The 13,801-nt window shown below is 33.6% G+C and overlaps 1 protein-coding gene across 18 annotated transcripts in view; it reads left to right on the top strand.

The window, feature by feature from the left end:
* CEP192 (centrosomal protein 192) overlaps positions 1-13,801 on the top strand; it is a 130,202-nt gene that overhangs the window by 16,433 nt on the left and 99,968 nt on the right. For 10 of the 18 annotated variants that reach the window (XR_002777456.1, XM_011381317.2, XM_023523968.1 and 7 more), the window contains 6 exons: positions 896-1,071; positions 3,571-3,620; positions 6,014-6,134; positions 7,683-7,831; positions 8,956-9,100; positions 9,545-9,666. Coding sequence is in view for 17 of the 18 variants with exons in the window: in XM_011381317.2 (XP_011379619.1) it covers positions 896-1,071; positions 3,571-3,620; positions 6,014-6,134; positions 7,683-7,831; positions 8,956-9,100; positions 9,545-9,666 (763 nt within the window). In the remaining variant the exon portion in view is untranslated. Of the gene's footprint in view, positions 1-895; positions 1,072-3,570; positions 3,621-3,700; positions 3,907-6,013; positions 6,145-7,682; positions 7,832-8,955; positions 9,101-9,544; positions 9,667-13,801 lie in introns of those variants that run through there. The other 8 variants (XM_023523965.1, XM_023523966.1, XM_023523967.1 and 5 more) reach the window with 5 other exon arrangements.

A 13,801-nucleotide genomic window follows, 5' to 3' on the forward strand; every position in this document is an offset into this window, starting at 1 on the left:
CTGCCACATGACTTCGTATCCATTTATAGTCTTTCCACCTACTCCTATCCTCTCTTTTACTCAGCTTCTATTTGGTGTAAACTTTTGTATACTTATCTGTGAATGCACCTTTGGTTTAAGCTAATGGCTTTTTATGTATTACATCCCCAATAAAGAACTGGAGAAGCTGGGAAGTAAATTAGGGTTCGAGATTTGCCTTAGACACAAAGGATTAGAATTTGTAAATTATGGAAAGGCTAATTTCTTTTCATCCATATTGGCTAGATCTGAGTTTGGGTCTAGGTGTCAGTTTGTCAAATGATAAATTTGCATTTAGAATCTTTTTTTCTGCAGTTCAATCGCCTACCCCTCTTGCTGGTGAAATGGCTCATTGAGTTGCAATAGACCCAGTAGTTTGGGAGGAAAATTACTTTTAAGGAAAAACATTTTCATCCATACATAATAACAGAGGTAGATAGAAAGATAGGGACAAGAACAGTAGCAAGGACTAACAGTAAAACTTTTATAGCATTTAGCAATTCAGACAATTAGCTATTTGGCAAATATACAAGTATCCTTTAAGTCTGTCCTATTTAGAAAACTGACTTTTTCTCTAGAAGTGATGGTTTCAGAGATAGTTATTTGGGGGGAAAAAACCTTATCAGTTGAGAGGCACAGTAGCAGTATGATAATGTATTTGATTTTGGTAGACTGTCCATCACTGGATCCAAAATAATTGTGCAGTCCTTAGGATGTTACCAGTTGTGATTTCTGGCTAGTCCCAGAAATGTTTCTTTTCACTGTATCCACTTTTTTCTTTTTGAGAGATAAAATACATAACTGATTAATGGATATTTTAGAGATTTACCCTACGCAACTAACATTCCATCATCATTCTGTTTCCTAATAAAAAAAGTTCTGTCTCTAGGAAAAAGATCCATATAGAAGGCCAACATTTGTCAGATGCTGTCCTCAGAGAATCAGCTTTTCCTAGCAATCTAGCAAAAACAGAAGAGGAGGAGGCTACAACTGTAGAATCCTTTCAGAGCCAAGATCCTTGTGTTAGGATTTTACCACTGGAACAAGTGCAAGGTACTGAAGTATAAGAAATTGTTTTTTAATGTATATATTTTAATTTCCTTTCTCATTTCTCTGTCTTTGGACGGGTATTGATCTTAAGCTGTGATACTGTCAACTGAAAATGCTTTGGTTTGGCATTTAGCTATTAATATCATGTTTATAATACTTTTATAGGAAAAGGTCTCTTCATTGGTCTCTTAATTTTCTTTCCTGATTAAGCCGAAATCTTTCCTTTGGAAACCATGCTGTCTGTTGGCAACAGCACACTTTATATTCAAGACGAGGAAACTGTTTCTAATATACCTTTCATATTTCTCCCCACCAGTTAATTTATATTCTTATTAAGTCTTTTTTGTTCCTAAACTTTTTATAAGAATTATAAATTCTTAAATTATTTTTCCTAAGAAAATCAAGTCGAACACTTTTGAGTAGTATGAAAAATTGCTACCAAATTAGATCTGGGAAAGAAACTACAAAAATGAGGGGAAATTTTTAAAATAATAAATTTACAAATTTCTGTCAGATTGCTTTAAATACTTTATGTTCTCCAGAGAAATCAAGACTAGAAATTGAAAACTGTGTAATATAAGCTTATGTAGCAAAGATAACGTGTAACTCCATACTGTGGTTCAATACTCAAAAGGCCTTACTTGAGCCCATGTTATAAGATAGATGAATGAATGCACATTTATATGTTTAAGTTAAAAAATTTAAGGGTTGTTTGTATTTCTCTTGATGAAAAAAATATGTATGAATGTAGAATAGCATTAACTCCTTATACTCACAAGCAATAAAAGAAAGAAAGAAATTGGACTTCACAAAAATTGAAAACTTTGTGCTTCAAAAGACACTATCATGACAGCAAAAAGGCAACCAGAAGTTGGGAGAAAATATTTGAAAATCTTGTATATGATACTAGCATTCTGAGTATATAAAATCTTACAACTCATTAAAAAAAAAGATAATCCAATACTACATGTAAATGGGCAAAGGATTTTAATAAACATTTCTCTAAAGAAGTTGTACACATGGCCAATAAACACATGAAAAGATGCTCAACTTCTTTAGTCCTCAGGGAAATGCAAATCAAAACCAAGAGATAGTACTTCATACCTACTAGAATAGCTATAATCAAAAAGATGGAAAATAGCAAGTGTTGGCGAGGATATGGAGAAATTGAAATCCTCATCTATTGCTCGTGGGTATATGAAATGGCACAACTGTGAAAATAGTTTGACAGTTCTTTCAAATGTTAAACACAGCATTACCATGTGATTCAGCAATTCCAGTTCTAAGTGTATACCCAAGAGAAATGAAAACATATGTCCATAAAAACTTGTACATGAATGTTCAGAGCAGCATTAGTCAGAATAGCTAAAAAGTGGAAACACTTAAATCTCAGTCAACTGGTGAATGTATAAACAAAATGTAATGTATGTCCATATAATGGAATAGTATTCAGCCGTAAAAAGGAGTGAAGTATTGATAAGTGCTTTGATATGAATGAACCTTGAAAACACGTTAAGTGAAAGGAGATAGACACAAAAGGCCACATGCTGTATGATTCTATTTATCCATAGGTAAATGTATAGATACTTAATAGGCAAAAAGAATAGAGGCAGAATGTAGATTAGTGGTTGTTAGGGCTTTGGGGGGAGGGGAGAATGGGGAGTGACTGCTAATGGGTACAGTGTTCTTTTCTGAAGTAATGACAATATTTTGGAACTAGAAAGTGAATAAGGTTGCAGAATCTTGTGAATATACTAAAAGCCACAGACTTTTACACTTTAAGAGGGTGATTTTATGATATACAAATTTTGTATCAGTTAAAAAAAAAACTCCTATACACCTATCCCACAGTTTCAGTTAGTATAAGATTTTGTCATAGTTGCTCCATCTCTTCTCATTTTTTATTATTATTATTTTTTTTTTTAAAAAATTCCAGGCGTCATTTTGTTCCTGTATATTTCAGTATGCATCTCTGAAAATATGGACATTTTCTTACATAACTACTAAGTGCTATTAAGACCGCTAATAAGTAGTAGTCTAGTCCATATTCAGTTACTACTTATCTCAGCTGGTTTGCTTGATTTTGGGTCTAAGAAAGGTTATGTTATGGCACATTTATCGTATCTCTTAAGTCAGTGCCTTACTGAGATAGGCCAGATCAGTCACCCTGTAGATTGTCCCACTGTTTGGATTCGTCTGTTTGCTTACTCATGGTGTTATTTCTCTCTTCCCCATATCCTCTGTCAAGCAGAAGCTAGTTTTAAAGTTTTGATTATATTCATATTCAAGTGTTTTTGGCATGTGTGTCATTTTTTATGCTTACCCACCCCAACAGTTTTTTAATTTAACTGACCACTGATGAGTTCCAGAGCATCATTTAAAAGTGTTGTGTTCTGTTCAAAGGGAAAAGTTTTTAGTTCATTGATTTGCTATTTTTAGATATTATTGAGTATTTAGATAAAATAATTTGGTCTCAGTTTTTGTTTTTGTTTTCTTAAACAGACTCACCTATTGATTTTTATTTACAATCATGGATGAATAATGAGAATAAGGTAATCATTGATATATTTGTTACCAATATCTAGAGTTATTAGAGTGAGATTTCCTAGTTCACATATGTAAGTGAGGTGCTAAGTAGAACTGATATTTGCTAGACATCTTCTACTTATAAATAGTAAAAATAAGATACTGCTTCAAGTAAATAGGAAGTTGAGAGCAGTGCTGGTCCAGGTCCAGGAGCTGTCTATTCCTGGGCTGCTTCTGTCAAGAAGAACTGACTGCCCCCTCTGCTCTGCTGCTCTCTGTGCTGGCTGCCTCTAGAATGTTGGCTCTGTGAAGGTAAGGGTTTCTCTTTGTTTCATTTAGTGGCACATAGTTGGCACATACTCAGTAATTTGTTGAATGATAGAGAAGCTGTTTTCATTTGTAAGCAGCCCAAGCCTACACTCTTTCACATTTGTGATCAAAAAAGAAGAGCATGGTTTTTCTTGGGATAAGTTTAAAAAAAAAAAAGGAGAATAAGTTTAATGAGCTCACTTGGGTCATATGTCCTCCCCTATGCAAATCACTGAGCCAAGGGATGAGTTGGGATAAAACACTGATTTATGAGTTGCATCTTATGTTTACTTTGTATGTGTGTGTGTGTGTACGTGTGTATATGTGCATCTGTGTCTATACATGCACAGATCGAGCAATATGACTGACAACCCCACCAGGACCACATGAAATAAAAAGATGGGTTCTTCAGAGGAAGGGACGCTGAGCAGATAAACAGTTTGTCTAGCATAAACAGTGAACTGGGATTTTAGGCCTATAATCTCATATGTGTAAGACTTGTTTAAAACATATAAACTAAGTATTTTTAGAACTTATAAAAAGGAGATGTGATTTTGGTTTTACTTTCATAAAAACTTAAAAGATAATTTTTATAAAACGGTTACAAAAGCATTTAAGTTATTTCCCTATGCCAAGGGTTGGCAAACTGTAGCTCATTGTCCAAATCCAGCCTGCTGCCTGCTTTTTTAAAGTTATATTGGAACACAGCCATGCTTATTTGTTTCTACGTTGTATATAGCTACAACAGTTGAGTTGAGAAGTTGTGACGGAGGCTATGCTGGCAAACCCTGAAATATACTATCTGGTCCTTTACAGAAAATGTTTGTTGACCCCTGCTCCATAAACTTGCTCATTGGGTATAACCACTATTAACTTTCAAGTGTGAGAAGTGCTTTTTATAGGAAGTTCAGATATGGTCAAATTGAAATTGAGTTTGAAAGCATGATTTCTTCAACTGTTTAGAGAAAAGTGGTTTCTAAAGAGAGAGAACAGTTCTTCCCTTTGATAGGTAATTTATTTTCTTAAGAAGGTTGAAGAATTGACTTCCGAAAAATATTAGAAATCATTGATTAAAAAGAAGAGGGACCATAAAACGGGAAAGCAACAGAACAAGTATAGAAACATGAGATACTTGAGGAAAAGAGGATGAGAGCAGAAGGAAAATAAATGTATTAAAAAACTTAGACCAGAGCCAGCTACTACTGTATTTGACTTTTAATTTGGCTTTGTCTCAGTAGTCAAAACAGTGAAAGAAGTATGTTTTGTTAGGTCTCAGCATCTAAACTGTAAGAGCTACACCACTTTAGCAGACTAGAGATGTTTTCCAGTATCTAGTTCAGTTGGCTCATGTGTAAGGCACCAAGCATAGCAGAATGAATGGAGTTCTCAGCATTTGTGACCAAAAAGGCAGAGGTGTTTTACATATTGTTCTTTGTCATACAGATTTTCCCCCAGTTTTTTATGAGGAAAAATTTCAATGCACAGCGCTTATATTCCACAACATTAGACTCTGGCACATTAGATCTTTATGAGAATAACTCAGCACTGCCCTCTACAAGTATATAATTGCATTGAGAGCCCAGGTTTTTATCTTAAAAATTAGTGTGCATTTTGCAGTCTAATTGTTAAGATGGTAATGTTTGATATAAGATCAACATTTAGAAGGAAATGTGGTGTTCAGGGCCAGAATGTCCTTAGCAGACTGCTGTGTGCTCTTAGGGTTATATGGTTCTGGGTTGAGGAGCAGAGAAACCAATTGTTCCGATGGAGGTGCCAAGCTCAACTTTGCTATTATCTTCATTTCCTACCACAAGCTTTGTGTTGCTCAAATTCAGTTATGTATTAGTATACCATCTATATTGCTAGGTCTTCCAAGTGTGTGTATAATTTGAGACCTTAAATTTTAAGGATGTCTCATTGGGTGGGTCAGGGGAGGGAGGTGACATCGAGAGAGGAAGAAAGTTATTGACACATATAAAACAACTAGCACTTCATTGCCTAAATTGTGAATTACACACACAGAGCACATTGGCAGTCCTTTCTGCAGCATTGTGCTATGGTCTGCAAAGCAGTGAGTGTGCTTCTCTTACATGCATTATATTTCTCATAGATTTTTGTTCCTGATGCTGGAAAACATTTTGAAGACAAGAATTTAAACAATGACTTAAGCCATACTAGTTTACTAGAAAATGAGAAACTTATGTCACTGACAAGCTTGGAAGATTCTTCTGGTACTGTAAAGTAAAGTAACTTGTGTTTTCCTAGCCCTTACCTTGCCACTCCACGACTTTCTGTTCTTGGTTGTAGTAGTTCATACGCCAGCTTATTGTTTCTTTACCTCCTACCTTCCAGCACTCAAATGGCCAATTCTGTTAAGTGATAGAATTTTTAAAACTTATTTCTATGTATCTTGATATAATTATGCTCATCCCTTAGTTTAGTATCATAAGGGTACAAAGTAGTCACCCTAGGTTCCACTCAGAATAAAGCACTATGTTAAGAAATTGGGGGGACAATGAAATATTTAGCCTCTGCTCCCTAAAAGACCTGCTAAGTGAGAAAAGATGTATAACTAAACCTTCAGCTGTATTAAGTATATCTTAACAGAACAAATTGTGCAGGAATCATAGGAAGGTGACAAATTCTGAATGAGGAAGCTATCTGTGAAGCTTTATTGAAAGAGGATACAATTTGTCCTCTTTCTTGAAAAGGCCTGTGATAGGCCTTAACATAGATAAGGGCAGAGAAGTACATTTCAGGAAACAGAAACAGTTTCAGCAGAGGTCTTTAATGGCGGTGTGTTGTGTGGCGTATAGACCATGATTTGGAAATAGCCAGTGGTTTTGTGTTGCATGTTTACAGCACCTGTAGGTGGCTGAATTGGGGAACAAACCCAGAAGTAGGCAGGTAGCAAATATTCCATGGCTTTGAAGGCCAGGCTCTTGGGCTGAGTGGGATAAATATAAATAAATTCAGAACAGGTTTTGCTGCCAGAGGTTTTAGATATTTTTTGATGGTGGAATTATGGATAAGGAATTATTGATTTGAATTTATATAGATCTTTGTTTTAGTAGGCTAGATTCTTAGAGGCAAAATAGCTAAGTCAAAGGTTATGAGCATTTTTAAGGCTTTTAATATTGATAGCAAAATTATCCTCTTGAAAAGGCAGTGATAACTTACAATACCATTGCTAGTGATTGAGAGTTCTAGTTTTATCTTGCTTGCCCCTGCTGGGTTGGGTGTCAGAACATTAAAAACCACTACTAGTGTTGTTTATTTTTTTGTAACTTTTTGGTTTTGGAGGTTGAACATTTTTTAATCATAATTATCAGTGTTCAACTTTGTTATATCATTTTTCTTTAGTTCCTTCTTTCTCAAGATCAGATATTTGAAGTTTTATTTTACATTTACTAATTCCGCTAGAATTTATTTTTACTTTTATGTTGGGTTTATCTATCCTTTTTTTTTGAAAGTTACCATTTGCCACTCCATTTTCTGAATAATCTGCCATTTTTTCCACTGATCTTTGATGCCATGTTTCTTATATCCTAACTTACCATGTACAACAAGATTTATTTTTGTCCTGTCCTATCAAAGAATTTTTTAATTTCCATATTTAATTTGTATTGGAATACTCATAATGATTTATAGACTGAAATTATTTTTCTCATGTCATATGTTAAAACAAAATTGCATGACTTTTATGTTTTATCAGCCTTTGATTATAGTTCAGTCGCTGCTTTAAAGCCTGTTCTATATTTTTTTCTATTTACCAATAGATGATGATATTGATGATGAAGAGTTTTATGATGATCATTTGGAGGCTTATTTTGAGCAACTGGCAATTCCAGGAATGATATATGAAGACCTAGAAGGACAGGAACCCCCAGAAAAAGATTTTAAGTTACCTACAAGTGATACTGGTCAGGTATGTTCCAGTTGTTACGGTTTTTCAGAAATTTGACATTAAAAAAATTATTACTGGTCTCATTGGATAGTAACATAAAACTTAAGCTTTTGGCTTTCTTGGGACTCTTTTTCCCTAATATAAAATGATGAGAAAGATCTTTCCTGCTTCCTCTTTTCCTCACCTACAGAAAAATTAAGTAATAGTATAATGAACATCTGTATACCCCTCATCCAGATTGACCAGTTGTTAACATTTTGCCATCTTTGCATTTTCTTTGTCCCTCCATGAGTACTTCATTCCTGAAACATTTGAAAGTGCGTTGCAGATTTTGACATTTTACTCTGATACTTCAGTATTTATCTCCTGTGAATAAGGACATTTTCCTACATAATCATAATTCTGTTATCTAACTTTGACACATTAATTCATATTAATATGCAATCCATATTCAGATTTACCCAGTTGTCTCCAAAATGTCCTTTTATTGTTTTTGGTTCATGATTTAATCAGGAATTACACTTGAATTTGGTTGTCATGTCTCTTTATTCTTTCAGTTTGGAGTAGTTTTTTTTATGTCATTAAACCTTTTATAAAATCTAGGCCTGTTTTGTAAAATGACCCATAAGCTAGATATAGCTGATCAGTTTTCTCCCTCCTGCTAGATTAAACATTTGGTCAAGAATTCAGTTTAAACATTTTTCTCATGAACAGATTAAATGTAGGTGATGTTGTGTACTTCTCATTGCATCATGTCTGGAGACATATAAGTCTGTTTGTCCCATTATTGGTGATGGTGTGTTTGATTATCTTGGTTAACATGGTGTCAGCCAGATATCTTATTGCAAAGGTGCCTTTCTTTACCCCTTTGTTATCAGTAAGTCATCTGTGGGATGATACATCAAGGTCCTGTGAACATCTGATTCTCCAGCAACCTTTCATGAACTGGGTTTAGTATCATTGCTGAGGCTTTCCAGAAATAACGATCACATTGGTGGTTACAATGGTGATTTGTCCGTTTCCTTCTACATTAACTAGTTGGCATCCTTCTATACAAAAGACTTTCTCTGCTCTCCATGTTTTCCCTCTCAAAATGTTTGTTTTTAACTTAAAAAATTAATAAAGCCAAGATATTCTTTTGACAGGCAAATGAAAACTATAGTTTAAACTATAAATCTCAGTCAGAAAATATGAACTGTCTGATTTCCCATGGCTCGCACTCTTCGGGAAATTCTGAAACAACCCACAGAGAGTCTGAGGAAGACCATGTTGTTTGTCTACCTGGGACCAGTATGTATTGAAATATGATTCCTTTGTTTTTAAACTCTATTTAATTTTGCATTTTTTTAAAAAAATTCTTTTTATGATTTAACACGTATTAACCCTTCTATCCCCTCAAATCATGAAAAAGCCTAAAATGTTTCAAAACAGCTTTTAATAATACCTGAGTACATTGGTATTATTAGAAATATTATAATCTGTATTTGTATATTACAAATGATTGTGCTCTGATCAGACATTTGAGAATTAGAAATGAGTGCTCTGTATAGTAACAGTTTGTCATGTTTACTGTTGCCTCATACTGATGGTTATTTTCTCTTGTATGCAAATTGGTATATTTGTCAAGAATACTAAATATTAGGTTTGCATAAAATAATTTGAATAGCAAGAAGCAGTTATTACATTAGATTACTGAAACTTTGACATTGCTCCGTTATTTTTCTTATATTTTAGGTAATTCTGATAGTAGAAGGTATATAGATGGTGCATTACCATTTTTCTCTAGTACCTGGAAAATTGAAAAAGAGAAAGAAAGGGCAGAAATTTCAAAGGGTACTGTTCTACATTGCGGAAGCGTAAGTTTATATGCATTTTCTTTAAATTTTCTATGAAAAGATAGGTTTTTGTATGATAGTTGTTTTCAAAGAAACAATTATTGACTTCGTGAAAAATGTAGAAAACAAAAAAATCCTCTGTGTGTTTGTATGTATGTATCTTTGATATCACTAAGATTGTATTTAATATATAATTGAATATATTTTCTTAAATATTTAATGACTTGCATTTAGATCATTCATTTGAAAAGTTCTTCAGCTCAGTGTTGACACCTTAAATAAAAAAACAAACAGATCATCTTTAACCTTGCTCAGGCATGTTCATTTTTAATTATTTCATTTTTTTCTCTATTTTTTAATGGCACCCCATTATTCCTTTGCTTGAAACTTGGTAGTCATTTCTGACTCTTATCCCTTTTTAAAAAGCAGTGTATGCCTCAGGATTGTATGATGGTTTTTAATTTAGAGGGAGTGTGTGTGCTTGTATATATAGAGACAGTTGTTTTATCCTCAGAGTAATCCCTTTGAGTGTATTATTAAAGTAGCGAGTGATAATGGGGTTGTTATTTTAAAAGTGATGAAGCTCAGAAGACCTAAATCCTGTCAATATATCCTCAAGACTGTGCTTAGACTTATTCTTGTTCAAGATACTTACTACTACATGTCTGATTTCTTGTCCTGTCTACAGTATTTTTATCATTCTGTTATTTGTCAGCACCAGGTTAATCTTGTTACAGTGGGGGGGTGTGTGTGTGTGTGTGTATTTTTTATTCCTCTGTGTGTGTGTATTCTGTGTCTCTTTAAAATTAGTAATCCTTTAAATGCTTTATGATCTGCCCCATGTTAATATTGTACATTATTTTGTATATTCTACAAATCCCTGTTCCTACTTTTTTTCTCCTCTCCTTTCCTAATTAAGATTATAATCTTTCCAGTCACAGGTCAAAACCTTAGTTACTTTTCAGTAACTCTAGAGTACATTAATTTGTCTGAATTGCTATTATAGTGATTGTTTTTTACAATATAGTACTTTATTCTATATAGGAATATTTTACTTGTCCTTAAGTTGTATGTTTAGCAGCTTCAAGAATTGTTACTCATCACAGGAGCCAGTAAACATAAAAATACAGCAAAAGGCCCCTCCCATCAGGTAACCAGAACAGGAGTTTATAGTCAGTGGGTTTTCTTCCTAGGACAGATGTTGGTCATATGTATACCTAAGAATATAGTTATAATTCTAATGTATTTAGTTAACAGACATCTAGCCATCAGCTGATTAAAGGTAGCAAATCAGGAAATAAAAGGGAGATGGCGTCTATTAATCTTAAAATGTGATAGTTGATGAATTTTATAAATGTCTATCTGTAGCCATTTAATTTTGGGTTAAGAATCATTTAATTTTGTTATAGTAGTTATTTTTCTAATTAGTGACTATTTGTCACTAAAAACAATAGTTTTAATATTGTTTAGTACTTACAAATTGCTGGGAATCTTGGTCAGTCAGGTATTTCAACAAAAAGAATTATCAGTACCTTTGCAGTAATAGATATGGTGCTTAGTGTAGTAGGCCATACAAAGATAATCTCCTTTCATGAACTTAGTCAGAAAATAAAAGAAATACTTAGATAACTGTAAAGTAAGGTGGCATCCTGGGTGTTGAAGCTCATCATACCTCTTGAAGGAAGTCCTCAGGCTTTGACCAGCTTACATTCTAAAAGTTTTCTGAAGTTTGGAAATTTTTCTGTGTAAGTAAAAACATAATTTCTGATGATCCATTTTTAGTTCTTCTAAAAAAGTATTTCATCCATAAAATAGCCAGGATCTGTAGGAATGTCCAGGCTCTCTGAAGGCGAAGCCCTGAGGCCCTCAGCAGTGGTTGAAAGGAAGGCAGTAAGTGTGGAGGAACTGTGAGGACTGGCTTCTGGCAGCCAAGGTTCAGGACAGTGTGGAGTAAACACATTCATCAAAGCTTTATTGCTTGGATGGGGGAAAATCCCTACCTGTAGGTCAGTCATAAAAAATGTTACATTATTTTATTAAATTTCTTATTTTTCCCATATTTTAAGGTCGTGTGGTTTGTGTTACCATGAGATAACTGTGTCCTTAATTTGGCAAGGTTTGCAGCCCATTTTTCTTAGTGAATGGCATCTAAGGAACTCAATAATGCAAGCTACTAGATTACTTGTTTGTTGTAAAGTTGCTGTATATAAGAAATTGTTTTTTCCCCACCAAAGTAATGTAAATGGTGGGAGTTGCAGGAACACTGGTGCCATCTGGTATGAAAATGTCTTCTTACCTGAAAAGAGGAAAAATGGGGGAAAAATTGGAGATTTTAGGTATCAATTTCATATTTGTATAAATTTTTTATATATAATTTGGATCATAAAATTTTTGTCTCTTTCATAATTCCCCCATTTTGGTTTTCTTCTAAATATGTCTTTTATTACCTCTTATTCCCTAAACATTTTTCACTTACCTCCAACCCATCATTGTTCTCTCTGCTCTGTTTCTGTAGTGGTCAGAAATTGCTTTTCCCCGCTCTGGCATTAATATTACAGTTTTATGAACAATGGTGTAAGCTTTGCATGTGGATTAATTTTCCCACTGATACCCACTTTCCCAATATTTATTAAAATAATGCTTGCTTTTTTAAAAATAATGCTTTTTGCATTATTCTGTGTCTATTTTTTATGTTTTAAATATATTAATTTTAATTGTGGTAAAACATGTATAAGAATTTACTATGTTAACCACTTTTAATTATGCAGTTCAGTAGTGGTAAGAATATTCCCATTGTGCCGCAATCTCCAGAACTCTTGCAAAACCGAAACTCTACCCATTAAATAAATTGCTATTTCTCTGTTCCCCCCAGCATGTTGGCAGCTACCGTTCTATTTTCTGTCTCTATGAATTTGAGTACTATAGGTAACCTCATATAGATGGAATCATACAGTATTTGTCTTTTAGTGATTGGCTTATTTCACTTAATATAATATCCTTAAAGTTCATCCATGTTATAGCATATTTCAGAATTTCCTTTTTAGCTGACTAATATTTTATTGTACATATATACTTCATTTTGCTTATCCATTCATCCATCAGAGATACTTGGGTTCACCATTCAGTATGATGTTAGCTGTGGGTTTTAAAAAAAATGCTTTTACCAGGTTTGGGAATTTTTCCTCTGTTCTAGTTTTCTCAGAGTTTATTAGGAAAGGGTGTTGGATTTTGTCAGATGCACTTTTTGCATCATTTAAGATGATTATATATATTTTTTCCCTTTTCTCCTATTAATGTATACTACATCAATTTATTTATTTTAAATTTATTGGGGTGACATTGGTTAATAAAAACATATAGGTTTCAAGTGTACATTTCACTTAATACATCATATGTGTATTGCATTGTGTGTTCACCACCCAAAGTTAAATTTCCTTCTGTCACCATTGATTTCTTATGTTAACCACCCCTGCATTCTTGGTTATCTCTTACTTGGTTATGGTGAATAATCATATTCGTAAATCATATTCCTTTCTATTAGATTTGATTTGCTAAATTTTGAGGATTTTTTTCATCTATAGTCATAAGGAATTTTGGTTTGTAATTTTCTCATGATGTCTTTTTTCTGGCTTTGGTAACAGTAATTGTGGCCTTAAACAGTGTTAGGGAAGTGTTCCTTCCTCCTCTATTTTTTAAAAAAGATTTTCGGAAGGATTAGTGTTAATTCTTTAAACATTTGGTAGAATTCACTGGTGAAGCCATCTGATCTAGGAGTTTTCTTTGTTGGGAGGTGTTTGATTACTGATTTAATGTTTACTTGTTCTGTTGAGATTCTGTTTCTTTTTAGTTAGTTTAGGTGATTTGGGTATTCAAGAAATTAGTCTTTCTAGGTTATCTAATTTGTTGGCCTACAGTTGTTTATGGAGTCTTATAATCCTTTTTATCTCTGTAAGGTTGGTATAATGGCCCCACTTGTCCTCTGATTGTAATTATTTACATCTCTTCTTTGCTAGCTAATTTTTGTCAATTTTGCTGATCTCAAAAGAACTAACTTTTGGTTTCATTGATTTTTCTCTATTTTGTTTATTTCCAATGCATTCTTTATTATTTCCTTCCTTTGCTAGCTCTGGGTTTAGTTTCCTCTTCTATTTTAGTT

The sequence above is a fragment of the Pteropus vampyrus genome, unplaced genomic scaffold (assembly GCF_000151845.1).
Source record: "Pteropus vampyrus isolate Shadow unplaced genomic scaffold, Pvam_2.0 Scaffold434, whole genome shotgun sequence".
NCBI classification, from domain to species: domain Eukaryota; kingdom Metazoa; phylum Chordata; class Mammalia; order Chiroptera; family Pteropodidae; genus Pteropus; species Pteropus vampyrus.